Raw genomic sequence first — 27203 nt, forward strand, 5'->3', positions numbered from 1 at the left:
GAGGGAAGATGAAAAGTTCTTTTGAAACCAGTGGTATGGAGGAAGCTATCCTCAACCTTAGTGAGACTGAGGCCACATGGGCTTAAATGTACATATATCATATACCATGTATCCTCTTGCAAGTATAATGGACTTATAACTGAGCCCTGGTTCTGCCACTGTCAACTGTGTGACCCAGGTCACGTCACCTGGCAAGTGCCATGTGAGAGAACACTGGATTGGGAAGCAGGAGTCGTACCTTATGCCTGTTGTTGGTCATGAGTGGAAAGTCCTGTAATTATATGTGTAGGGAGAAGAGATTGTTGAGGCGCAATGGAAGGTGAATATTAGTTTGGAGGCTATTTTAATAATCTGTGACCTTAGACCTTGCTACTTAAAATGTGGTCTATGGATCCACAGCACTGATATCATGTCAAAGCTTGTTAGAAATGCAGAATCCTGGGTTTCACCTCAAACTTACTGATGGGACCTGCTAATTGACTGGAAGGAAAGAAATACAGTCAAGGTTGATTCCTAGGTTTTTGGCTTGAGCCACTGGCTGGATGGTGAAACCATTCTGAGATGTGGGTGAGTATGGAAGACACAACTTTGGGAAAGAAAAGCAAAAGTTGACTTTCAGGACATGGTAAAGTTATGATGGTCATTGGACATTCCAATGGTGATGTCAAGGAGACATTTGGATGTAAGCTCCTGGGTGTAGGGAAGAGAGCCAGGGTGGAAATATTGTTGAGTTTTCCATATGTTGAAGGCACTTGGGATCCCTGGGTGGCGCAGCGGTTTAGCGCCTGCCTTTGGCCCAGGGCGCGATCCTGGAGACCCGGGATCGAATCCCACATCGGGCTCCCGGTGCATGGAGCCTGCTTCTCCCTCTGCCTATGTCTCTGCCTCTCTCTCTCTCTGTGACTATCATAAATAAATAAATTAAAAAAAAAATGAAGGCACTTAAAGCCATGAGGCTGGATGCTGTTGTCTAGATACAATAGCTGTAGAAAAGAGGACCCCCAGACACAGGTTTGGGTGCAGGAGGACCAACATGAACAGGTTATGACAAGGGGAGAACTGCAAGTGAAACTATAGCCAGGAAGGGAGAAGGGAACTAGGAGCAGAGCTTATAACTCCTCTCCCACCAACTAAGGGAAGCGTCTCTCCACAACCTCACAGAGCTTGTGTGTGCCCCAGCAGCAAAGCCATAGTCCCCTGGGCCGTGTACCTGCTCTCTCCATGGCTTCTTTGTTCATAATGAGCGTGTATTCATAAATGCCCCCCAGCACAGCCTCTGTGATGTAGTGGGTCCCGAAATCACGGAAGAGATCTCTGTACTCCCCATAACTGTACTCCAGGGGCAGCAGCTTGACTCTCTGAAGGAATTCGTAATGGAGCATGAGGCTTCTGGGTTTCAGCTTGTAATGTGCTACTTCAAGGTCAGAGCGCGCGTGCAGAAATGTGCTTTTCTAAATGAAATACCAACATGGGAAAACCAGACCTTTAAAGTTAGGAATCTGGAACGAGAAGATGAACTTTACAAATACCATCCAACGTTCTTGGCCTGGGGTCATCACTCTTATGATTCCTTGAGGATACTTGAGGGAAGACGGCCTCTTTGATGAGCTTTCATTTCTCATAAATATTCCGATGTCCTTTCAGCTTGGGAGAGCTTGCTCTTAACTCACTTCCTTACAATAGCAAAGAGGGAATGAGAAGGGTAGGTAGCCAGAAGCAGACATGGCGGGGAGCAGCAGGTGCACATGGGCCCACTCTGCTGGGATACAGGGTCTGCCTGCCTGCAAAGGCAGCCTCCTTGTTTATGCTTTTCAAATTCTGAAGAAAGGCATCTCAAGAAAGAGTCAAAGTGGTGCTTTAGGAAGGCCAGACATTGCAGTATGGTGGGTCAACATACTACAGCTTGCGCACCAAATCAGGTGCCTGGTGTTACAGATGGAGTTTTACTGGAATGTAGCCATGCCCTTTCATTCACGCACTGGCCATACCTGCTGTCCCCCTACAATAGCAGAGCTAAGGAGCTGTGATAGAGACTCTACAAAGCCTAAATTATTTACTATCTGGCCCTTTACAGAAAAAAGTTTGGTGACCCGTGGTGTGGGCACCAGACTGAAAAGATGGTGATGCTAGGTGAAGTGCAAGCATCCAGGAGGTATGAATATAATAAGGCTTCTTATACTGGGGTGTATAAAGAAGGAGAGCTAAGAGTGAGAAATGTCCATGAGGCACATTCTGCCCCAGTCTTAAAACTTCCTGCTAGTTTGACCTACCTATTCTAGAAGGCCATGCTAGTTCCCATGGTGCCTACTGCCCAGGCCCCTCATTGCTTCCTGGCTTCCCCTCACTTCATTCTAGTCCTGCCCCAGAGACTCACAACTCTCCCTTCTTTCTTACCCTTCCAAGCTAAGCAGTGCTCTGTTCATAGTTTTTCTAAATATTGTAGGTTTCATCTCTCGCTTGGATTTTGAGAAAAGCCTTTCCACCGATCTCCTTTCTTTCTCTAGCCTGCTTTCAATGTACCAATCAGAGTTGATGTCTTAAAACCCTAAGAGTATTATGGGCATGTCTTGTCTCACTGTGCTTCATAGATACTATGTTTTTGCAACCCTGCATCAAGCAAGGCTATCGGCACCTTTTGCCAACCGCATTTGCTCACTTTGTGTCTCTGTGCCCCACGTTGGTACTTCTTGCAATACTTCAACATTTTCTTTATTGTTATTTTTGTTATGGTCATCAGTGACTATGACTTGCTGAAAGCTCAGATGATGGTTAGCATTTTCAGCAGTATTTTCAATTAAGGTACGTCCATTGTTATTTCAGACATAATGCTACTGTACATTTAAGAGACATAACTGTGTGTGCCCTGGGAAACCAAAAAATTCATTTAGCTCACTTTATTGTGACATTCACTTCATTGTAGTGGTTTGGATCCAAGCCTGCAATATCTCTGAGGTATACCTGTATTACAATGCCCCCTGGGCTTAAAACAAAACCCTGCATTGGCTCTCTATTGTCTCCAGAATAAAATCCATTCCCTCACTGTGAACATAAGAATTCATACTCTGTCCGCTGGCAGTGAAGTATTCTTCCCATACTTTCCTATTTTCCACCACCCACACCATACATCAGCATCCGTGTAACTTCTCATTTTTCCCCAAATCTGCCATTCTCTTTGTAATATGATTTTTCACATGCTGTTCCTTCTGCTTTAAATGCTCTTTCCTCCCTTGTCTTCTTGATGCCCATCTACTTATATTTTAAACACCTGCTCAGCTACTGCTGCCTTCATGGCACCATCTCTGAATTTCCCACTCCATTCTCCAGGATGCCACTGCACTTTGCTTATATTTCCCTTAGAGCACATACCATGCTGTATTACATCAGTCCCACCCTTCATCACTATATTTCAGTCTTTCTTTTTAAAGATTTTACTTATTTATTCATGAGAGACACACACACAGAGGCAAAGACATAGGTAGAGGGAGAAGCAGGCTCCCTGTGAGGGGCCCGACGCAAACTCAATCCCAGGACCCTAGGATCATACCCTGAGCCGAAGGCAGATGCTCCACCACTCAGCCCCCAGGCGACACTATATTTCAGTCTTAAACACCTACTAAGTGCCATCGTAAGTCTAAAGATGAAAGAAACAGCCTGTGCCACCAAATGGCTCAGAGCACAGATAAGGAAAAACATGCAAAGACCATAACAATCTTGTTAAAGTTTACTACTCATTTTCTGGTGGTTGGTATTTCAGCAGCAGATATTTCTAAGCCCTTCATCACTTTTTCCTCATATGAATCATTATAGATGACTTGATTTCCTCCATGTTCCACTCAGATTAATTTTCTAACATATTGCACCCATGTTGAAAATGCTCAGGGACTAGAGAATAAAATGCATCTTCCTCACTCAAGAATTCAAGGTTCCTCAGGGCTGCCTGTCACCTGCTTCTCCAACATCATATCCCTTTACTTCCCGGTTCAATGACTCCTCTTCCACCAACTCACAGGCTTTGACCTCCATCTTAGAGGCAAGGGGGAGCAGGTGCCATGATTAGATTAGGATTGTAGAAGTGTCTTTCTGGCAGCACATAAATCTGAAGGGGCAAGTCGGGAGACAGGAGACCCCTCAGGGGGACCAAGCAAGAGGTGCAAGGATCCAGGCTAGTTAAGATATAATCAGAGTTAGATTAAGAAATATTGGAGAGTGACACTGAATGATTTGATGGCCAAAAAATGTGGAAATGAAGAGAAGAGAGAGTGAAATACTATTCAGAAATGCTTAGCCTAGAAAAGTAGAAGGGAACAAATGCTATTTAACGTGGAAAATTTGGGAGGAAGAGATTGCTTTGGAATGTCCACGAGGCATCCAGGTAATGATGCCCAAAGAGTGTGCAGTGCAGGTCAGAATGTAACAGAAAGGTCAGAAGCAGCGATGAAGGTGCACAGTTTGCCCTCGTGGTGGTGGGGGGTGAACAGAAGAGGTCACCTGGTATGGCTGAAGGGTAAGAAAAAGAAAAGATGGCCTCAAATTAAATAAAGAGCAGGAGAGGAGATTAGAACCCAGAAAGGGAAGTGATGAGGAGCAGCAGGCAAGCAGGGGGAACAGGTGTGTGATGGTGTGGCTGACTCTACCAGATGCCCTAAGAGGTCAGAGAAGAGGTCTTGGGTGACATTCTGGAGGGGGACTTCAGCTGAATATTTAGGATAAAAGTTAAACTGCTAGGGGTGAAATACCTCCAGAGATGATTTGGTCTGGAAAAGCTACAATCTCAAGCTTAATGAAAACCATGGTGGGGTGGGGGCGCCTGGGTGGCTCAGTCAATTGAGCTCAGGTCATGATCTCAGGTCATAGGATGGAGCTCTGGGCTCATTGTGGAGTCTACTTGTCCCCCTCCTTCTGCCCCTCTGTGTGTTCTTTCTCTCTCTTAAATAAATCTTTTAAAAAAATCTTTAAAAAAAAGAAAACCATGGGATAAAGTTCACCAGAAAGGGAGAGAACATAAATATAGAAGAAGAAAGTAACTATATGCCTCAGCCTGGTCTTTCTAAAAAGTAAGTCCGTATAAGACCATGCTTTTGTGTGTGTGTGTGAGAAGATTATCAAGACCACAGAAATATACCTGGTTATGAGGCTTAGTAGTAATGGGGAACACAGACACATCTAGGCATGAAAATTCAAATGGAAAAATACATACATAATAAAAATACGTACATTAGAGAGCAGTAGAGGGTACTTACGGTGTGAGAGAATCGCTTGATTCTGCTAATAAAATGTTTGCCATTATCACTTGCCATGCTAATGCCAAATTCAAATATTTCAGGTATTTTAAAACCAAAGCTGAAACTGGATGTGCTTCTTTCTGTCTTTGTGATGTTATGTTCGAAATCTGAGTACGACTCATATGCTGTCAGTGCAAATTTGTATTTGCCTTGGGTCTAAAGGAGGAAAAAAGAGAATGTCTCATTTCATTTGACTCACATCAGTTCAATACAAGTCAACAGATCTCCACTGTACTTTTCCTGTGTGTAAGGCTCTCCAACTAGAGGCTCTGGATACAGAAACCTGAAGGCCAACTGGGGCCCCAGCCCTATGGCTCCCAATCCAGTAGGAGAGAGAGATTGTGGGAGATACTCAGAGTGGGTGCTTGATTTGAGTTTCAGCTGGTAGAAATGCAAGAGAACACTCTGGCCTGGGGACTCGGCTTAGGCAAAGTCCATTGGAAAGAAGAGGACGCATTCTACAAAGTTCAGGGATTCTAGTGTGGTTGACCCAGAAGATGCAACAGTGAGAGGAAGGGACAGGTGTTGTGAGGGTGTGTGCTGGCAAAAAAACGTTGAGGTTTCTGCATTACTAGAGGCTCTGAAATGTGGACTTAATCCAAAGATGAACCAACATAGACATAGCTGAGCCTCCAAAAGATCATTTTGGGATAACACAGAGGTTGCACTGGAAGGAATGGATCTAGGGTCAGAGAGACAGGCCAGTGTGGAGGCTATCAGGGAAGAGCAGCTGATAGTGGACGAGGCCTGGTCAAAGGGGGTGCAGCAGGGATGAAGTGGCATGGAAGGAAAGTGTCTGCCAGAGAACTTAGAAGAGCTGCTTGCTCAAAAATCAGTGTGTATTGTTCTGTGCACAGGGGAGCTGCCAAATGGCCTTGGCGGGATGGCCTTGGAGGGACCAGTCCCCACGGGTCTCCACTCATACACGTCAGCTGCCGGTTGCCTGCAGTTCCCGTAACACTCAGCTGCTGAGGAAGGGAGAAGTGATTCCCAGTGTGGCCTGGGGTAAGGTGGCCTGAAGTGGAACACGTCACCACTGTTTTCCAGTTGAGCAACCTTGGATGACCAATGTAACCTCTGTATGCCTCAATTTCTTCATGTGTAAAACAGAGATGATTGTTCCTCCCATTAGGCTTGTTCTGAGGATTGAATCTATGTGGATAAAACACACACAGTGCCTGACTCGACACTCCGAAACCACTGGCTCTGCAGAGGGAAGACCTACGATGTATGTCCTGCCGGGTCAGGGGCTATTTCAACTGCGATGATAAATGGCTGCGCTGAGATCCTCCCTTGAAAGTAGAGACCAAGGAGGGGAATGGCAGTGGGTACTGTAGGGCAGGCTGTGCTCGTCCCTGGGCTTTTTTTTTTTTTTTTTTGCCACTAAGTATGCATGGGGAGAAGAGGAGGAGGAGGAGGCCCAGCATGGAGAAGGATCTCAGCCCAAAGTAAGGCTGGAACTCACATCCTTCCTTTGGATCTCCAGCGTGTATGTGCGTTGTGTGTCCCAAACCCCACTCTCTGTGCATATTGCGTTGAAGTTTGCATGTTCATAGCAACACAGGCTTATATTGACAGAGCCAGTTTGGATTAAGAGGCTTCGCAGAATGCTGGTTCTAATAGATGGGGACTGGCAGCAACAAGAAAGCGGTTTACATTTCCTGAGGACTCACCATGAAGCCAGGGGTTTGCTGCGTGTGTTACGCATTTTTACACGTGGTCTCACTGATCCTCGCAGAACCCTTCCAACCCTCAATGTAAAGACTGAGAAACTGAGGCTCAGAGCATGTAGGGTTACTCGGGTGCTATCCTGCACAGTCACCCAGTCTGTGAGTCTCTGAATCCGAAGCTCTACTTCTGTCTTCCAGCAGCTCTGATGCTGTTGCTCAAATAATTCTGCTGCTGCAACTCTTGCTGTTACTGTACGTGGCACGCCGGCCTCACCACTCTGCCCAGAGGAAGGAACTGTCCATTTTACATATAAAGGATGGAAGCTCAAGGAGAAGTGATACATCCACGCTCACCAGCTAGCAGGCCGCGGGGCAGAGCCTCGACTCCCGGCCAGCTGGCTCCTTAGAACACGCTCCTTCCCTTGCCCGGCAGTGGCCTCCTGGCCGTCACATACCTGTGGGGTGTAGCTTTCCACATTGTAGGGCTTCCTGAATCTCGTGTTCAGTATGTAATGGGGGGAGCATCCTCCGGCGTAATACCTGTGATCAAGTACTGGGCCCTCAAAACTGTTGGTGAACAGATTTACCCTGCAGGGAAGGCATGGAGAGGGGGGAGAGGTTAGGGTCATCGGTTTATGTAATCTTGACTGGTAGACCCTCATGATGAAACCAAATCTCCTCGGTGGAGGAGATCTGTCTCCTATACCTTCAAGATATTTGTCTCCTATACATTCAAGGTCCCCAGTATCTGGTCCAAACCAGCTTTCCAGCTTCACCTCTGGCCCTTCCCGACCACGATCACATACCCTAGTCCCAGCCATTTGGAGATGCTTAATCTTCCACCAGTGTGCTCTGCTCCTTCTCTTTTGCAGAAGTGCTGTTCCCTGTACGCAGAACGCCTTTGCAGCCACTCACTGTTTTATCTCTTTCTTGTCTTGAAAGATTGAGCTCTGTTGTTGCCTTGGACGTCCAACACTTGCTGTGCTTGCCCCCTCAAGGAGTTATCACTCTGTACTTTACCATTAGCTTAGGAGAATGGCTTAACAAAATAGCTAAGAACATGAACTCCGGGGCCAGACACCTGGAGTCAAATCCCTGTTCTGCCATTTACTAGTAATGTGACCTCGGGCAAACCAGCTAGCCTCTCTGTACCTCGGTCTCGTCATCTGTAAAATGGGCACGAGGACAATTCCTGCTTCATGGTGTGAGGATTACATACACCCACTGTGTTCAAAAACTGCTTGGTCTATGATAAATGTTTGGTATTATTTGTCCCACTAGACTGTGTGCCCTCGAGGGTGGTGGTTTCCTTCTTCAATCCTCCATGATCTCCATCACAAGACACTGAATGATTATCATTTACCTAGGAGCTAACTGGAACCAGACCAGCAGTGGGTGGCTCTTTGTACGGATCACCATATATAGTGTCCCGCCAAGCCCCGGGCAGCAGATATCATCATGTCTATCTAGAATGGATGAAAATTCAGGCTGTAGCTTTATTTCTCACTGCCTCCCAAGGCAGGCCTCCATCCTGCCCAGCTATGACTGCTACTGAAAGCTCTTTTTTTTTGTGGTTGGAAGGAGTTCTGTGTTCCCTCAGCTTCTGCACACTGGCCTCAGTTCTGTTCCTAACAGAATCATCTCAGGCTCTCTTCCCTGTGACAGAGTTTCATGCATCATAACAATGTCTATACATTTATTTTTATGAACCAGTACAATGATGTGCTTACTTTGTGGAGGCAGCTGTTGTAATCGACTTACAAATATTGGCTCATTTAATCCTTATAAGGATTAATCGTTAAGACATATTGATTATAAAAAAAAAAGACATATCGATTATGATGATGGTGCTTATTTCACAGAGGAGGAGGGTAAGGTACAGAGGGTAACTGACCTGCCCAAGGTCTTACTGCCAGTCTGCATCCTCCCCACCACATAAGCTGCCTCTCTTTGCTTGTCTGCTACAACCACAGTAGCTTATTTGATCCTTATAGGACTTGAGGGAAGGATATTATCGACTTCCTTCTACAGATGACAAAACTGAAGCCCCGCCTACAAACGTGCCTCCCGCAAGGTCCCAGGGCCAGTGAGCTGTCCTTCCATCTCCTCCTACGTGATCCAGTCTGGCTGACTTGGAATATCCACTCTGTTGACCTCTTAGTCATGTGAACCTAGGAACTCTCTTAACTTTTCTAGGCCTCAGTTTCCTTATTGAGGAGGTGGAGATTATAGTCACTGGTTTAGAAGTGGTCCTGAAAGCAGGTCTTCCCCATATGAGGAGTATCTCTCTCTCTGATGACAACCTTTAAGGAGTGAGATTTGATTTATGTTTAGGAAGAAAGTGAATTCCACTCAGGGTTACTGTTCTCCCCATACTGCATCATATACGATGACTTCTAGTACATGTGAGGGGAGGCTCTCACCCTTCCTCTTGGAAACTAAGAAGCTGCAGAATGTGGCAGGAAATCAGGGAAAACACCAGGCTAGCTTGGTCCCTTTTGATCTCACTCCTCTGATCTCTCTAGAGGATTAGAGCAACTCAGAGATCCCCAGAAGCTTGAAATACAGACTGCAGACCCATCTTGGAAATCCATTTCTTCACTAACAACTTAGGAGCCTAACCTCTGGGCCAGGCCCTATGTTGGGGCCTAGATATACAGAAGCAGATTAAAACCTCCCCTGAAAGCTGTCAATAGGATTTGGAGGTGATGCTTAGAAAGCACCTAACACAGTCACATAACAGGTGTTAAATAAACATTCTCCCCCGCCCAGCCCCAGGGTGAAGCCTGGATGGTCTCCACACAGCTCTGTCCCTAGTGTTCCTAGCCCAGCCCTCTGTGTGGCCTGTACCTCTCCTCAAGACATGTCCCTGGAGCTCCCTGGAGCCTTCTTCAGAGAGCGGCTACAAGCATCCACTTACACCATAATCTTTTTTCAGAAAGGTAGAAAGGAGCAACTCTGCCAAAATCAGCTCCCTTCCTCTCAAGCAGACTGACATTTGATTTTGTGCCTTCCTATCTATACGGCAGAAAGACAGTGACTTACCCACTGGCCAGACGGCCGATTGCCCAGTACTGTTCCATTTCATGCTGACATTTTTTATAAATCCTCCTACAGTTCGCTTCATCAGACTGGTCTCCACAGTCATTGTCCCCATTGCAGAGAAGTCTGCGGTTTACACACCTCCCTGTAAGGAGAAAGAGTGTTACCTATAGTCACATGGCTGCCAAGAGGGGAACAAACATGGGATGAGCACCAACTATGGCCAGACATGCTCCTGGGTCTTTCATGCCACTTTGATTAGTCCTCATGTATCAGGGTGGGTCAGTAGGGCATTAACATTCTTCCCCCCAAGAAGCCAGTATTGCATTTCCCAATGCACTTGGAGGGGAGATTATTAAGGATGGGGAAAGGGAAAGTGTGTGGGCAGGATCAAAGTGGCCAGACAGGAGGGAAGTCTAGACTTCTCTCCCTGAGGCTGGCTAGGGTCCTGCAGGGTCCTGCACATTGCTACCTGTGTGACCTTCCACAGGTTACCTGACCTCCCTGCCTCAGTTTGCTCATTTGTAAAATAGGGAGGTCATCCATTCTTAACCGCCCCCCCTTGTTGGGGGGTTTAAATGAATAAATGGAATGGTAGTGGCTCATGGTAAGTGCTAGATAAGAGTCATTCCTCTAATTACTGTTTGGGTAGGCCAAATGCCCATGGCTGGTAAATATTTGCAACAGGATTGGAAACTATGGATTTCTAATCACAAATTCTTCCCACTGAGCAACACCAACTTCAACACCATAGCCATTTAGATTATTTTTAAGCTTTAAAAGTATTTGGACTATATATTCAAGATTTGCAGCACTTTTGCTTCCTTTAAATGTCTTACCCCCCTGACTTGACTCCCTTTCTTATTTACATATTCTTGGGGGATAAAGCCTGTAAGACAGGTGACCCTGTTTCTTTAGGTGTGTCTGATCATTTATAACCAATATTAATAGTAGAAGAATATCAATCTGGTCTTCAAACATTTCTTACAAGGCACTTAAACTAAAGCCTGCCTGAATAACCATTATGACTCTGGTCAGAATCATGGAACACTGGCCATAATGAGTCCATGGACACACCGTAAAAGTCTTTCAGATTTATTACATAGAATCCTGCATTTGCAATAAGCCCTAGAAATTCCTCTAAAAATCTCTAACTCTTTCCTGAAAAATCCTGAAGCACAGTCCACATGAGTAAAGTGACTGTAGAGAGTTGCAACAACCATCTAGATAGTTTGGGTCAAAATACTCGGAGTTCTGTGGCAGACTTTGAGAAATAGGCACAGGTTTGCTTGAATTCATAAGATGAATGAGTTGGAAAGACAAGTGTTGACTTAGTTCTGCAGCAGATGATTATTTATTTCCTTCCCTCTGTCCATCCATCTGTCCTTTTTCTCCTTTACTTCCTTTAACCAAAAAATTTTACTGACTATATCACATATTAGGGGCCATGCTATACTTGGTTATGCAGAAATGCAAAAGTCAAGAACTATCTCTGCAAAAACTGTTCAGAGATAAATGATCTAACCACCTGTGTAACCATTGTAGGTACTGAGCCCCAAGCTGTACTGAGCCCCAAGCCTCTGAGAGAGGCAGCGCTGCAAAGAATATTCATATCCATTGTGCCACTTAATGCTTAGAGCACGCTTGTAAAGTACTAACATCACTTTCAATTTTGTTGAGAGGACCAACATGCAGAAAGATTAAGTGACTTCTCCTAGGTCACAAAGTCAAAATGAGACTTGACTCAGGATTCCTGATTCCAGCACACGTTCTTTTGGTGTCCTTCACGTCAGTGAATGTAATTTGCATCCCAAATTTCTCGCCGCAGCTCTTCTACTTACCTGCTGTATGATGTTGGGCAAGTAACTTCCCCAAGTCTCAATTTCTTCATTCATTCAGTGGAGATAATATTAACACCTACTCTATAGGGCTGTTTTTGTGAAATAATACATGTAAAGAGAGATCAAGGAGGACAAGGAGGCCTCCCAGCCTGACATATGACCCTGACCTTGAGCACTAAGCTATGGCCAGTCCCCCCCATCATTAGGTCTCATCACTTCATTTGCTAGATTTCCCCTCCCACTCCTGCATCCCTTTATACCTGTCTGTGCGCACACAAAGCCTTCACATCGCACTTGGCTTCTGCATGGTCTGCTGGTAACACAGTCTTCAACTTCCTTGTCAGAGAAGTTACACGGTTCCCCATAGAACTGAGAGGGCCGGAGCAAGGAGGCATGTCTGTACTATGGCAGAGAGGAGCAAGGTGAACCAGGGGCAGAGGCTCGGGGACCTCAGGAACTGAGGGGTACACTCCGGGGTCCATGTTGCAATTGGCTGTTGGCTTGCCTGTTTGAACTAGACTGTGAGCTCTCTGAGGGCAGAGACCTTGCCTTTGATCTCTGCAGCTCCAGTGATCAATAAAGATTTGCTGAATGGGAGAAAAACCCTGGCTTCAGAGTCAAAGGGTGAGTAGACCAGTTCAATAGGGTGAGTAGACATAGCCAGTTCAATAATACAAAACCACAATCTCTCAGCTTGATTACTCCAGTGGGTTGATTCAAGTGGGTTCTTGTTTACTTAGTATCTTATAAATGAAAAAGCAGGGGCACCTGACTCTGATACTTTGTAGTTATGTGATGTTGGCAAGTTACTTAACCTCTGTGATCTCATTTTGTTAAATCTATAGAGTAGGGGCAATGAATTACCTAAACACACAGTTACCGAGTTTCAATTACATATATGATTTATATGTGAAATCAAATTATGTTGTCTGGTACGTAGCTGGCACACAATTTCTTATACTTATTTTTCTTTATTATTATTAATAATTTTTAGCAGTCAATATTTCTCTAACTTCCTGTTTGTTTATTCCAAAAATACTGAATTTCTAGAACATTAATTGAGCCACCCAATGTTGAAAAGGTAGGTGTTTATGCTTGTTTGTATTTTCTTTTTTACTGAAGTACAGTTGACAATGTTACATTAGTTTCAAGTGCATAACACAGTAATTCCACAACTCTATACATTACATCATGCTCACCACAAGTGTAACTACCATCTGTCACCATGCAACGCTATTATAATATCCTTGATTATATTGCCTATGTTGTACCTTTCACCCTGGGACCTGTTCATTCCGTAACTGCTTATTTATTTGGTTTTAATCATGGTCCTGGCCTCTAGCATGCTCTCAAAGAGGTTGTCACAGATGGTGGTGGTGGTGATGGTAAGCACCAGCCAGTGACAACACAGTGTGATAAGGAAAGACAGACTGCTCCTTAAACTGTTAGGGGCATCCCTGATGCAAACTCAGAGATGCAAAGAGAGTAGAGATATCAGGCAAACAGGAAGAGGTGGCATGAGGAGGGTAGAGAAGAATAATCTGGATGGAGAAAACTGCTATACCAAACCTGAGAGACTAGAGTGTGCCTTGTTTCAGAATGCAAAAAGAAATTACTCATGGCTGGAGAGAAGGGTACAAGAGGGCAGATGGCCACGGGTGGAGGGAGATATAGCCAGGGACAGGTAACGCGGGGTCTCCCAGACCTCAGTTAGGTTAGGTTCAGCATTTTACTATGAGGCAATGAGAAATAATTCCCAGGAGAAAGTAATCAGAGTTGGTGGCTTCCAAATCTTAGTTGTAGGTAAGAATCTGGTGCAACAAAAGGATACAAACCAAGGTAGCAGCCCCTTTGAAGAATGCCATGGTAACCAACCATGTTGTTAGCTAACCATGTTGGATAGTGTCTGGAAATCCTGCCCCACCCCCAAATACAGACAACCATTCACCCATGCTCTTTTGCACTTCCAGAGGGTCTTTCTTCTTGGAAGGCTGAGACTGGCAGGACAGAGATGAGGTCTGCAAAGAATATGCTAGATGACCAGCCCCAGGCTCCAAAGACAAAATGGGTTTGAGGAACGTGGAAATGATGAAAAGAGACATCTCGAAATGCCAGTAGGAAGGTTTTGATACTCCCAGCCAGTGACCCTGCAGAGAGTGATGATGTCCACTGAGGGCAAGCGCGTAACAAGCTCCGAGTGAAGAGCTCTGGCTGGCTGGCTGGCTGACTCGCACTGAGTCTTCCTGGTTTATGGGGCAGATGAAGCAATTATACAGATAATTGGATTGATGTTGATAACTTCAGCAATAAAGCTCACTTTGGGAATGGAATGATCCAGCTTGAATCTTCACAAAGCTCCAGTTAACTGTCCTGGGCTCACTTTCACAACCTCATTAGGGTCTTAGCCCATGGATGCTTTGATGTCCTGAGGAGTTGGGGAAATGGCGATTGTTCTCTCTTCTCTGACACACCTGCTCTGCCCACAGCTGGGATCCTGGGTCAGCTCTCTTAGGACAAGGGAACCTGAATAACAAATACTGCAAAGACCACGTGGTTTATTTGTTGTTGTGAGGTTGTTTTATGGGAAAACACCATGCAAGAAGCCAGAAGGCTGAGTTCAAGGCCTGTTATTTGCTACCAGGTGAATGTGACAAACCACCCGTTCTGAGTCTGTTTTACTCATCTGCCTCACGGAAAGTGTCACAACTGTCTTCCCTTTCTTACAGAGGTGTCATAAAATATCATGAAATCAAACAATATACATTTATGGAGCACCCATTATGTTCCAGAAATTTAACTGCACCGAATTCTATACAGAACTGAATAAACCTTCAACAGCTCACCATTTAACATAAAGGTAAACAATTAAGGGAAAGTAAGTGACAGGAAGAATACAGAGCTATTACAGCTCAGAGATGGCCTATCTAACTGAGCATATGGCTGAGAAGTCAAGGAGAGGCTCAGAGAGGTGGCTTATAAGAATTTCAAATCATGAGTATGTGTTAGCCAGTGATGGACATGGGGAAGGTCACTCCAGCCTGAGGAAACAGCATGAATAAAGGCAGAGAGGGCATGAGAAGTGGTCAGAGAGAGTCAAGTGTTCTGTGTGCTGGAGCAGGGGACGTTTTATGGAGATGTCATCCAGGTCTATGTTCTGGAGGCCATGAATGTCATGAGTCTGGATTTGAGCCTAAGGGCCATGTGTAGACTTCAAATGGTTTCAAGCTGGGAAAAGACAGGCCAGACTTGCATTTTTGATAGCTCCTCTGGTTGCACAATGAAGATGCATTGAGATAGCAAAGTTGGAGGCAGTAAGTCAGAGAAGGAAGCTGTTAACAAGAGCCAGGAGAGATATGCTAGGAAAATAACTGGAAGGTCGAAGAAAGGATCTACTACTTGGAAGCACAGAGGAACAGAATTCATGAATTAAATAAGCCAATATTTATCGAGGTCCTACCATGTGCCAGTCACTGTCAGCACTGCCCCAGCCAATCTCGCTGAGAGCTAGGGCTTCTTGAAGCTTACAGCTCCCCCCAGGCCAGAGTACTTACCCTTTTCTTCTGACAGGGATCACACATGGTCCAGGAGGACCAGCTGGACAGTTCACAATCAATAGGCATCAGCGTGACATCCACACTCCGTGTTTGTCTGCTCTTGGCAAGGCTCTCATTGACTGCGTTTGACTCAAGAGATTGTGGCCTTTCACTTCTACAGGATCATCATGAGAAAACACAGTCAAGTGTCAGAAGGGAATTAAGTATACATGCAACCATCCCTCCCACCCACTCAGTAAATATATATTTGCTCAATTATGTGAGGCTAGTAGTTTATAATTCAAGTATAGGTTAAGTCATCCAGCAAACAGTTACTGAACAGTCCTAAGTGCTTTACATTTTGGCTAGCTATGGTTGAAAGAGTACTGAGCTCAGAGCAGAAGATCAGCAGTTGGGGGATCTTGGGGTGCTTTTTCTACCTGTGTGAGTTCCACTTTTTCTCATCTATATAACGGGAGAACTATAGATATCCCACAAGGTTTTTTCTATGATTAACTAAGAAAGCACATATGAAAGCACTTTATAAACTCTAAACTGCTATAGATATGCAGGTAATACAACCACAGCTGGATAGAGGACTTTAAGCAAATCCCCCCTCTCTGCGGGTCTTGTGTTATGCTGTAGGAAAGGAGAGGTTTGAACTAGATGGTATTTTGTTTTTTGTTTTGTTTTTTTATTTTTATTTTTTGAAGGGGAGAGGGGCAGAGGGAGACAGAGAGAGCGACTCTTAAGCAGGCTCCATGCCCAGTACAGAGTCCAATGCCAGGCTTGATCCCACTACCCGGAGATCATGACCTGAGCCCAAATCAAGAGTTGGATGCATATCAACTGCGCCATCCAGACACCCCTGGACTAGATGGTCTTTAAGGCACCCTATCATGTTAAGAGTCCATGAAACATTGGCTGAGAACAAACAACATTCAGGGTACTGAGCTACAGGGACACAGGCACATAGAGAACACAGGCTCTGCCTTCTGGAACTCTCAGTTTGTTTTAGAATGGGAAAAGAGAACCAGATCTCCTATCTTAGCTCTTTGGGACTTTATCCATTAGGCAAAGTTTTTAAGCATGCAGGCCCCATGGCCAGAGCTTTGCTTTTTAGGGGCTACAGTATGGAGCCTGGGCAGGGGTGGGGAAAGCCTGGACGTGGGACAAGCAGGTAAGAGCCTCTTGGCAGTAGCACCAACGAGTGATGCGAGCTTGAACCATGGCAGCGTCTGGGGGAGAGCACTTGGGGAGGACAGGTATATGAGGCACTGCGCAGGTGGAATAGGAAGGCATTAGAGAGGAAGGGGTTCGAGCCGATGCTTGTTTCCTGTTTAGGAGCAAAAGGGCTTGTCGGGGAAGATGTGGTTGGGACATGCTGAGTTCCAGGTGCTCATGGAACACCTGTATAGAGTATTCAGCAATTGGTTCCTACGTGGGGTTCACACTCAGAAGAGAGATTTTCACAAGAGATATGGATCTGATCGTGCAAAGCTATGGAAGAAGATGAGACTGTTCTTGAGAGGAGACAAAGGCCAAGGGTAAGTCCTTGCGGAACATCACTACCACCCGCAGACCAAGAAAGGTTGGTGCCCTGCCAGTCCTGAGCACAGGCAGCAGAGGGCAGTGGGTGGGGGCATAGGTGAGGCCAGGGTGGGTGGTGGGGAGACAGGCAGTGTCACATCTGCGGAGCAGTCAAGTGATGTGAGACCTGAAATACGCCCAGAAAGTAAGGGAACCCTTTTTGTTGAGTTCCTGGCACTCAGTGGGTCATTCCGTAGAATGAATAAATGAACGTGTCACTGAATCTGTCTAGGCCTCCAGTTTCCCTACGTGTAACATGATGGGTGTATTATTAAGATTTTGCTTTTCTTCCATCGGAGAGCATATAACACTGTAAGATCTTTGTCATCTGTGTTCCTTTCCAAGACACGAGAGATGAGAAAGGAAACAGATTTGCTGAGCACCCAGGACGTGTCAAGACGCGAGCACGGAGTTTGACCTGTGCTATCTCACGGAGTCCCCACAGCAATGTGAGAAGACACTGCCGCTTGGATAGATGAGGGAAATGCCTGAGAGTCATACAGCTGGTTCGCGGTGGTCTGAGGGTCTTAGCTGAGGTCTGTTGGACTCTAGAACCTCTGCAACCGTTTCCCCAAACCGGGAACCAGGCCAGCATCCACTCTACCGGTGCCCTCCTTCTCCGTGCAACGCTTCTTCCCTCCTTGCGTCCAAGATTGAGTCATTAGGGAGAGCATCACAGAGCTTCCACTGACTCAAATACATAGTACATCACTCCAGACAAGGTCATTAACAATACATTCTCACTTGGCAAAAGTCCTAAAAAGAGTATAATATTAACTACAGTGAAATCCATCTCCACAACCGCCCCAGAGACCAGCAAAAATCAATTGCCTAGTAAAGTTGGATCTTTAACGAAAGGTCAAAGACTCTCCTGGAAACCACAGGTGGATGCTTTAAAATGGTTACTTGAGGCAGGATGCTGCACACCAGTGGGGGGGCTCAGAATGTGCTCTTATCTACTAATTTGCCCAGGTTTGACAAAACAATACTGTCTGTGATTCGGCTTCTCCTAAGTATATATTTGACAGCTCGGCAGGGTACCTTCTTCCTGTTTCAACTCAGAAACAGTTACATTGTGTTTTCAGCAATGATCAACCCAATTCTGGGCCACAATTGAGACGGGGTGGATAAGTAACAGGAGTGCACACACACACACACACACACACACTATTCAGAGTCACAATTATTTTCCTCTCTAAGATTTGAAAGCCTGTTAATAGGCAAGATGATCATTTACAGAAGGAACTTGGTAAAAAGTAGTTAGAGCCACCGGATGTCTCATTTTTGTGCCCCATTTTCATTATGGAGGTGGCAATATAATGAAGTAATCAGCTGCGTAAATAGTATGTTTGTAAATTATAGCAGTTGGGATGTGTGTGGTTTATTAGCCCTACAAAACGCAAATCTGAAAGAAAGGCTGGCACTAAGTCGCATCTTTAAATCCTGGCCTCTGTGTAGGGATATAGCTAACGGCTCTCACACCTATGGATTTTTACAGAAATAAACTAGATGGACTTTTGACTCGCTGAATTGACTCTGTCACTCAAAATCCTCTGTATGGGGGATGCCTGGGTGGCTCAACGGTTTAGAGCCTGCCTTCGGCCCAGGGTATGATCCTGGAGTCCTGGGATCGAGTCCCACATCGGGCTCCCTGCATGGAGCCTGCTTCTCCCTCTGCCTGTGTCTCTGCCCCTCTCTCTCTCTGTGTCTCTCATGAATAAATAAATAAAATCTTTTTTAAAAAAAATCCTCTGTATGTTTTTAATGTTGAAAACTTAAACATGCCCAGAGAAGTACAGAAAATAAAGTAATAAACACTCATGTACTCACAACACAGGATTGGCAATTATTAACATTTTGGTATATTTCCTTCAAGTGTCTCTCATTCATTCATTCATTCATTCATTCATTCATTATTGGAGAGAGAAAGAGAGAGCATGAGCAGAGGAGTGGCAGAGGGAGAGGGAAAGGGAAAATCCTGAGCAGACTCTGATGAGCTGAGCCCAATGTGAGGGCTCCATCCCACAACCCTGAGATCATGACCTGAGCCAAAATCAAGAGTTGGATGCTTAACCAACTGAGCCACCCAGGTGCCTCTAGTCTTTCTTTTTTTAAATAAAAATGAATAACCCTATACATTTCTCATCTGCGTGTGATACCAGTCCCAGTTCCATTTCCTTCTCCTCCTTTTCATAGGGAACTATTGTTAGGAATTTACACATATCCTTGAATCCTTTAAATATTTTTATGTATCTATCCATATGTGTGACATAGAACACTGTTTTTGTATGCTTTACTCTTACTGTACATCTCATTGTGTAAATTGCTTTTGTCAATCTCTATGTCTGAGCCCAATGCTCGTTTGTTCATAAAGAGATCTTTACCTAGATATCCCATCAGAGGACATAAATTGCATTCGATTTATTCTTTTTCTTTTTTGAAGGACATTTACATATTCCCACTGTTTTTCCATTGCAAATAATACTACAATAAACACCCTGCTACAGGTTCTTGGAACATATCTCTCTACATAAGGAATGGCAGGGATGTGCCTTTCCTCGAGGTGTGTGGAAAGCTACTGCCAACATCAGGACATATTTCACTGGGTCCCTGTCTCTTACTCTCTTTCTAACAGGAGTTTCTGATCAAAATAAAGATGGATCCACCGAGTAAGGCAGGATTAGGTCAGCAGTAAATTGCAAGCCATCAGCTTATATAGATGCGGTATGTCAATATATTTTGGCTTTCTGTAGAAATGTCCTGACACAACAACTTTCTTGTCACACACAATTTGTTAGGCAGCTGCATCCCCTCTGCAACCAGCATCCTTTCTCTTTGCTAGAAGGGGCAGCCTCTGGGTGGCAGATTTTCAATTTCTCCTTTCCCTGTCAGTTGCCATTGTAGGCGTGAAATTTAAAGCAACCTTTCAAGGCAACAAATGTGTGGCCCAGGGACAGAGAAGGGGCATGGAGGTCCAGTAGGTCAGATACACAACGAGAGGGGATAATGCACTTGAGAGGTAGAATGGTGCAGGGTTACACAGGAGCTCTGGAACCAGAAAAAGTCTTGGATCTGAATCCATATTCTGTTACATATGAAGTAAGTAGCCTTGTGACAATGACATTATCTCTCAATCTTAGTTTCTTTTCCTCTCGGTTACACTGTAAACAACAGCACGTACCCCAGATAACCGTGAGGGATGAGAGCTCATGTAGCTCAGTGCCTGGCACAGAGTGGCAATAAATAAGCCACCGGTCTGGTGACAGTGTGATGAGTTCATCTGGCTTGATTATAAGAAGAACTCAAGACAAGAAACCGTTCTCAGCTAACAGGAGGGAGGTCTCAGCTTCTCCTGTTTCAGAACTGAAGCCTGTTCTTCCACGCTTGACATGGAATTCAAATACCTGCTGCTTGCAGGGCTGCCCGGTGGAAATCACGGGGAGGGGCCGAGCACCACACCTGGTTTGAGACTGACAGAGTGAGTGAATCTCCTCCTCTCTTTGAGGATCATTTTGCTACTCTACACCGTGTAAGTATGAGATTAATATCCACCTCTGGACATGGCTGGAGGGTTGAACAGGGCCTCTACTTACCCTCTCCTACCTCCGCTTCCTACGTCAGAGTGAACCTTCTAATGTATAAATATGATCATGTTGCTCCTTGGCTTAGAACTCTTCAATGGCTCCCTATTGCCTGGGAGGGTAAGAGTCAAGCTCCTTAGCCAGCACCCCAGTGTTCTTGGTCCTCTCTGCTCTGACCCTGCTCACTCCCACTTTGGTGGCACTCCACTGTGGCCTGTGCTCAAGGCCTCCTGAAATAGATTTGAAGCTTCAGGGACACACCAGGTTTGTCCTACTTCCATGTCTTTGTCTGTGGTGCTTCCTCTGCCTGGAGCTCCCTCCACTGCCTTGGCCGTTTGACAACACCTATTCATATATAAAGATTCAGTGTGAGTACCCTGTCTTCTAGAAGCCTTCCCACATACCCTGCATGCCCAGTAGAGCTGGTCACTCCCTCTCTTGGTTCCCACCTGTCCCTGTATCTTCTCTTGCAGCAGTACACATAGAGTGTGCTCACGTGCTGGCTTTCTCCATGAGAACACAAGCTCTCTGTGGCTTACTCATCTCTGTATCATGCAGGGGTCACTGCTGTGGGCAGGGTTGCTATGAGCCCCTTCAAACCTCCATTCCAGACACATTTCCTCGGGTCCATAACCCTTCTCTGTGTATACAGAGTGTGTGCACCTAAGGAAGGCCTTGGTAACCTTGGTTCTTCTTGGGGCCAAGTTGAGATTCTTGACAATCATAATAGTTACTATTTGTTGAGTGCGCAATGCGTAGTGAGCACTCACCGTCCTGGTCTTAGGGACAGTGCCCAGTGACAGCTGAGTGCTAAACAGAGCTGAGACCAAGGCGTGTGTCCAATGGGTACTGGTGCTCCTCACGGTAAGTGGGAGGTTGTGCTCAGGAAACATTTATGGAATGAACAAAAGGAATAGCACTAACAGTCCTTCCTCCCAGAGGGTTGCTCACAAGGTGGCCTGGGACACCTGAGTGCTTCAGCATTCATGGTAGGGACTTTTCATGTAGAGAGGATGCCCCAATTGCCAAGTCACTGGCACTTGTCTCACTGAAGCTCAAGTTTGAGCTTTCACTCAGATAATTTCTTTAGCCTGTTTTATATCCTGTTAACAAAATGATGAAATAAATCAATTAGCATTTATCTGCTGAGAACATATGGAGTGTGTGTGTATGTGTGTATGAGAGAGAGCGAGAGAGAGAGAGAGAGAGAGAGAGAGAGAACGCCAGTGGGTGAGCAAGAGCACCTGAGAACCCAAAGAGTTTGGATTGATGAGCAGATAGAGTGAGTCCCTCCCATAAATTAAAATCATTGATGTGAATTGGCTCTTTTTTCCATACACAACAAACCTTCTTTTGCATAAAGAATCACACCGGGGCTTTGTTCAGAACACAGAATAAGTATCCTATTCTTCTCAGCGTGACAAAATACATTCAAACATGTCAGTTTCTTCTGGGCACTTTTGTTGAAGTCAGATGCTTGGTTCCACAATAATTTCAAGGGAGTTGTTGATATTTTATCAAATGCATGCAAACTGCTTCAAGAGATGTTCCTTATTCAATAGGCACTCAACAAAGAGGCGGTCAGCACTCTGTGGCTTTATACTCCCTGTCACATGATTGACTGGGGAATCATGTGTGACCGTCACTTACCTGGAGCCAGGTAAACTGAGGCAGCCCAGAGCAGCACAGAGAAGAATCAGCTCTGCCAGTGCCCTCCACCCCTGCGGCCGAGATGTCTTCATTTTCAGTATGAGACCGAGCTTCTGCCGAGGCTCCTAGGTCCATGAAAGGTCCACGCAGGGAGCACTGCTGTCAGCTTCTGTCCCCATAGAGCAAACAGGTCAGCAAAGTAAACAAAAAATCAACAGTGACCGGAAACCCCTTAGACTTTGTACGGACAGAAACTTACCTATGACTCTGGACACCAGGGAGAACAATGGAAAGTTCTACACAAGAAAGAGGCAGCCAAAAGGACAAGCTGTTAGTGAGGATGAGGGGCTCGATGTCCAGACTGCCTGGGTTCAAATCCTTTCTCTGCCACTTGCTCGCTTTGTCACCTTTGGCAAGTTACTTTATTTTATTTTTTTAAAGATTTTATTTATTTATTCATAAGACACGCAGAGAGAGAGAGAGAGGCACAAGCAGAGACAGAAGCAGGCTCCATGCAGGGAGCCTGACATGGGACTCGATCCCGGGTCTCCAGGATCACGCCCTGGGCGGAAGGCAGCACTAAACCTCTGAGCCACCCCAGCTGACCTGGGCAAGTTACTTTACATCGAAGCCTCAGTTTCCTCAAATGCAAAGCGGTGAGGCTTAAGTAGAATAACAGAAGTAAAGTGAGTCGAACGGGCCCATGTTAAACACTCAGATATGTGAGCTGTTACTGCGACGTGGAAGGCAGGGTGGGAAGTCCAGCCAAGCTTTGCATTTTGTCTCTTTCTAGCTCTGTGACTTTGAGCAAGTTGACGAGAGGCCGTAGAGCTCTAGAGCCTATCTACCTGAGTTCCAGTTCTCTTGGTATGTTTCACTAGCTGTGTGGCCCACGGCAAATCATTAACCTCTCCGAGCTTGACTTACCCCATCTATAAAACAAGAAGAATAATAGTACCCAACTCACAGGTTGTTGTGAAATTTAAATAAGTTTCAATATTTAAAACACTTTGTTTTTTTAATTTTCTTTTTTTTTTTTTAAAGATTTTATTTATTTACTTGAGAGAGAGAGTGCACAGAGGGAGAGGGAGAAGCAGGCTCCCCACTGAGCAAGGGATCCTGATGCAGGGCTCGATCCCAGGACCCTGGGATCATGATCTGAGCCAAAGGCAGATGCTTAACTGATTGAGCCACCCAGGCGCCCCTAAAACGCTTTGAAGAGTGCCTGGCACATTCTATGTGCTCTCTCTATGAGTAAACTGATCTATTTTTATTGACTCTCTCTGACTCTCTTTCCTCATCTGTAAAATGTGGAGGACCATGCTTACTTGGCAGAGTTGAGAGAGTCAGATGGGATACTAGATATGAAAATGTTTCACAAGTAGGCATTATAAAAATGCTAACTATAAGAGAATAATTATCCAAATATGCGGTGGTGTTCCTATATAACTTACGTCGAACTTCACTGTAGCTAGGGGGAAACAGAGAGCTTCGCTGACCTCTCTGGGAAGTGAAGCAGGTGGCTGGTACTGCTAGATTTCACATGTGTCTCCCACATTTGCTAGTAACCCCCATACAAGCATGAGCGGTAGCAACCTGAAAAGAGTTCCATAAACACCACTGCTCTTCACCTATCACCTCTCCCATGTCACGGGTAGGGGGGACTCACTGTCCTCCCTCTAAGGTTGAACATGGCAAAGGCAGGTGCCATTCATGTATGGTGGACCAACCTGTTTGATTTAAGCCTAGAAGAGAGTTTCACCTTCCACTTTTCATTATTCTGAATAACACACTGATTGCCTGGTCATTTCTCTGTGGCCTCCCCCTTAAATGGGATTAAAGAAAAATGTCCCCTAAAGCTCTCTTGCCACGGCTGAATCCAAGCAAAAGTGCACCTCAACACCTCTAGGAACGATTCCCAAAGGACCCGCAAGCCGAAGGAGGATGGGTGTCTTCACCTTTGTGGTTGCAGGGTGGACACTGTGAGCCCCGCCTCTCAGCTGGAGATGGCGCCTGGCCTGCCTGTGGCAAGGAGCCCTGGAGTGGGGTTGGGAGCAGCAGAGCACAAACTCAAGGGCAATGTGCAAACGGCCAAGGCTCCCAAACACAGCTCCCTGAAAACCATCACTGACTGCCCAGAATCAACAAAGTCCAACCTGCACGGACCTGGCATCCGCAGCCCATATGGGGCTTTATAAATGTGGTGGATGACCCTCCCGTTGCTGTTAATATTGCAGGTGTAGACGAGGGGACTCGAGGTGGGGGGAGACAGGAGGGAGCCTGAGGATGGGCTGGGAGAAACTGCATTTGACTTCCTTACACAAGGTACCCAATCTCTCTGTCTTCTAATCTGAAAAATGGAGATGATAATCCATTAATATCTACTTTATGAGGTTTTGAGGTTTGAATGTATAAAATATTAAGGCTTTAACCTACCTCCTGACACAGAGGGGAGTACTCTTGAGTGCCAGCCTGCTCCCTATCCCACCACACCTGCCAGAGAAGCCCAGCTGGGGCTGGGAATGCAGATGAGGAAGATCAGCGAGGGGACAGATGGAAAGCCCCAGAGGGCGGCCATGCCTTCACATTAATTGGGTCCAGAACACAGAACACAAACTCTGCTGTCAGACCCTCCTATGTGCATCCCAGTTATCATTACCCCGAGCACAAGGCACTATCTCACTGTTGTCCCAATGGATGCAGTGACCTGAACTTTGCCACAATTGATTGTGGTAGTTAATCATTTGTAAACAAGCAGAAAATTGCATTTCAAGAAAGATCCATGTCCTCTCCCGTGCCTGCCTGCATTTAAGAGAAGCCACATCCTTACAAGATAAGGCTCCCCTTCCACCTCCTCAACCTGCTGGACTCACAGAGAAACTTGCACATTTTAGAGAGCAGTGACTTGAATGACTCATGTGCTCTCTCTTGCCAGATTTTTTTTGTGTGTATGTGGATGCTTTTCCTTTTCCCCAGACTGTGTGCTACTTGGCTAAACAGGACTCATTATTTATGTTTCATACTCATGTCACTTTCTCCAGAAAGCCTTCCAAGTGACTCTCCTGGGGTTCTTTGGTTCCTAGCTGGCTCCAACAGGTCTTCTGGAATTCCCACCTCATGGCGCCCGCTAGTGGTTTCAGGTGCCGCTCACCTGAGATCAGGCCAGGAGGACGGTGCCTTCAGGTTGTGGTGATAAAACATGTTTTTCATGGGCAGGTCTTAGCATTCTAACAGTTTTTCCCATACGTCATCTTGTTTGATTTTGACAATAGGCTAAAAACAAGTGTCACCTTTCATGCCTCTGGGATAGGGTTCCATTACTGATTCCAAGGTAGCAAATCTATGGTCAGATATTTTTTTTTCCCCTGACTCCCAAACTCTTCTGTTTATAATTCCAAGACTTTACCCTCCTCTTAGGAAGTTCCAGGATGGATCTAGGCCCAGCACGATGACCACACCTCACCACTCTCTGGCCGTAGCTCTCTTGTCTCACCAAGAGAAAGCTTTCAAAAATGATGATGTGTCCCCAGCCCTTTAAATTCTATGAAGAAATCCAGTTTCAGGTCTATGGGTCCATTAACAGATCATTGCTTTTTCCCATCTTTGATAACTGATTTTCTATCTTCCATTTCCATAAATCAATTGCACAGATTTTAGGTTTTGTTATGGCATTACTCTACCCCTAGTACCTGTTTTTGTATTAGTTTGCTTTTGCTGCATAACAAATAATCCTAAACTCAGTAGCTTAAAACAATGGTCATTTACTAGCTCAAAATTCTTTGGGTCATCAAGTAGGTCTGGGCTAGGCTGGGTGGTTCTACTGGTCTTGCTGGGTACACTCATGTAACCTCAGCCAGTTGGTGGGTTGGCAGGGGGCTGGCTGATACAAGATGGCCTTACCTGCTTGAGGATTCACTCTGTCTGTTTACTGGTGCTGGCTGTTGACTGAAGCTATGGGATCTATGGGCCACAGATACGTCTCCAAATAGACTAACTCAGGCTTCTTCATGGTGATCTCATGGTTCCAAAGGACAGCAAGAAAGGATAGGCTCCAAGGCACAGTGCCTTTTAAGCTTCTGCTTGAATTGTTTCTTAATGTCCCACTCACCAAAGCAATGGCCAAATCCACATTCAAGAGAGAGAGACACAGATCATACCTGTTGACAGGAGGAAAGGTAGAGTCACTTTGAAAAGGGATGTGCATCCAAGGTTGGAAGGAATTTGTGGGTATTTTGCGTCTACCACAGACACACACCATTTTCACACTAACGCAGTTAAAAACCACTGTGCCTCCTTTGTTTCTCTCCTCCTTCATCCTTGTGGTTTGGAAGCGTGTGTTGAGATAAGTGTCTTATGGTGGAGGGAGCCTCTAGCTCTGACTCACTGGATGGAGAAGAGCCCCTGCTGGCTCACAGAGAACTTTACGACGGAGAATTAAACTTTTGTTGTATTATGTCATTGACAGCTTGTGGCTTATATGTTACTGCAGCAACAGCTACCCTATTCTGACTGATTATACTCATGTTTCACACAAAATTTGGTGTGTATGTATGCACATTTTTTCTGAGGAAAAAGCCCATAGCTCTCCTCAGATTAAAAAAAAAAAATCTAAGATTCAAAGGGGGTAACAACAAAACAAAACAAAAAGGAAAAATTCTCTCCAGAGACATAACTTTTTCAGCTCACAGAGTTGTGGGTTCCCTCTGGAAGGCAGTGTGGAGTAGTTGGAAGTGTCAGAGGCAGCAGACAGACCTAGATTAGCATTTCATTTCTCCCGTTTATTAGTTTAGATCCTGGACAAATCCCTTAAGCCGTCTGAGCAGTAGTTTCCCTAGTTTAAAATGCAGGCTTGTTGAAATAATGCTTCAATAATCATTTATTGCAAGGCCTACTACATGGCAGGCACAATGCTAGGTGCTTGGGTCTAAAGATGAATATGTAATAAACCTTCCACATAAGAGCTGACAACTTGGTGAGAGAAACAGACACAGTAATACATCAGGGCGCTAGGGCG

At 45.4% G+C, this 27203-nt stretch overlaps 1 protein-coding gene across 1 annotated transcript in view; it reads right to left on the reverse strand.

The window, feature by feature from the left end:
* C8B (complement C8 beta chain) overlaps positions 1 to 22380 on the reverse strand; it is a 38495-nt gene extending 16115 nt beyond the window's left edge. The window contains exons 1-7 of the mRNA XM_072820393.1: positions 22190 to 22380; positions 15387 to 15543; positions 12096 to 12237; positions 9998 to 10139; positions 7408 to 7540; positions 5241 to 5438; positions 1211 to 1451 (exon numbers count right to left, since the gene is read on the reverse strand). Of these exons, the coding sequence (XP_072676494.1) occupies positions 1211 to 1451; positions 5241 to 5438; positions 7408 to 7540; positions 9998 to 10139; positions 12096 to 12237; positions 15387 to 15543; positions 22190 to 22281 (1105 nt within the window). The 5' untranslated portion in view covers positions 22282 to 22380. The remainder of the gene's footprint in view (positions 1 to 1210; positions 1452 to 5240; positions 5439 to 7407; positions 7541 to 9997; positions 10140 to 12095; positions 12238 to 15386; positions 15544 to 22189) is intronic.
* Positions 22381 to 27203: the final 4823 nt, after the last annotated feature.

The sequence above is a fragment of the Canis lupus genome, chromosome 3 (assembly GCF_048164855.1).
Source record: "Canis lupus baileyi chromosome 3, mCanLup2.hap1, whole genome shotgun sequence".
NCBI classification, from domain to species: Eukaryota; Metazoa; Chordata; class Mammalia; order Carnivora; family Canidae; genus Canis; species Canis lupus.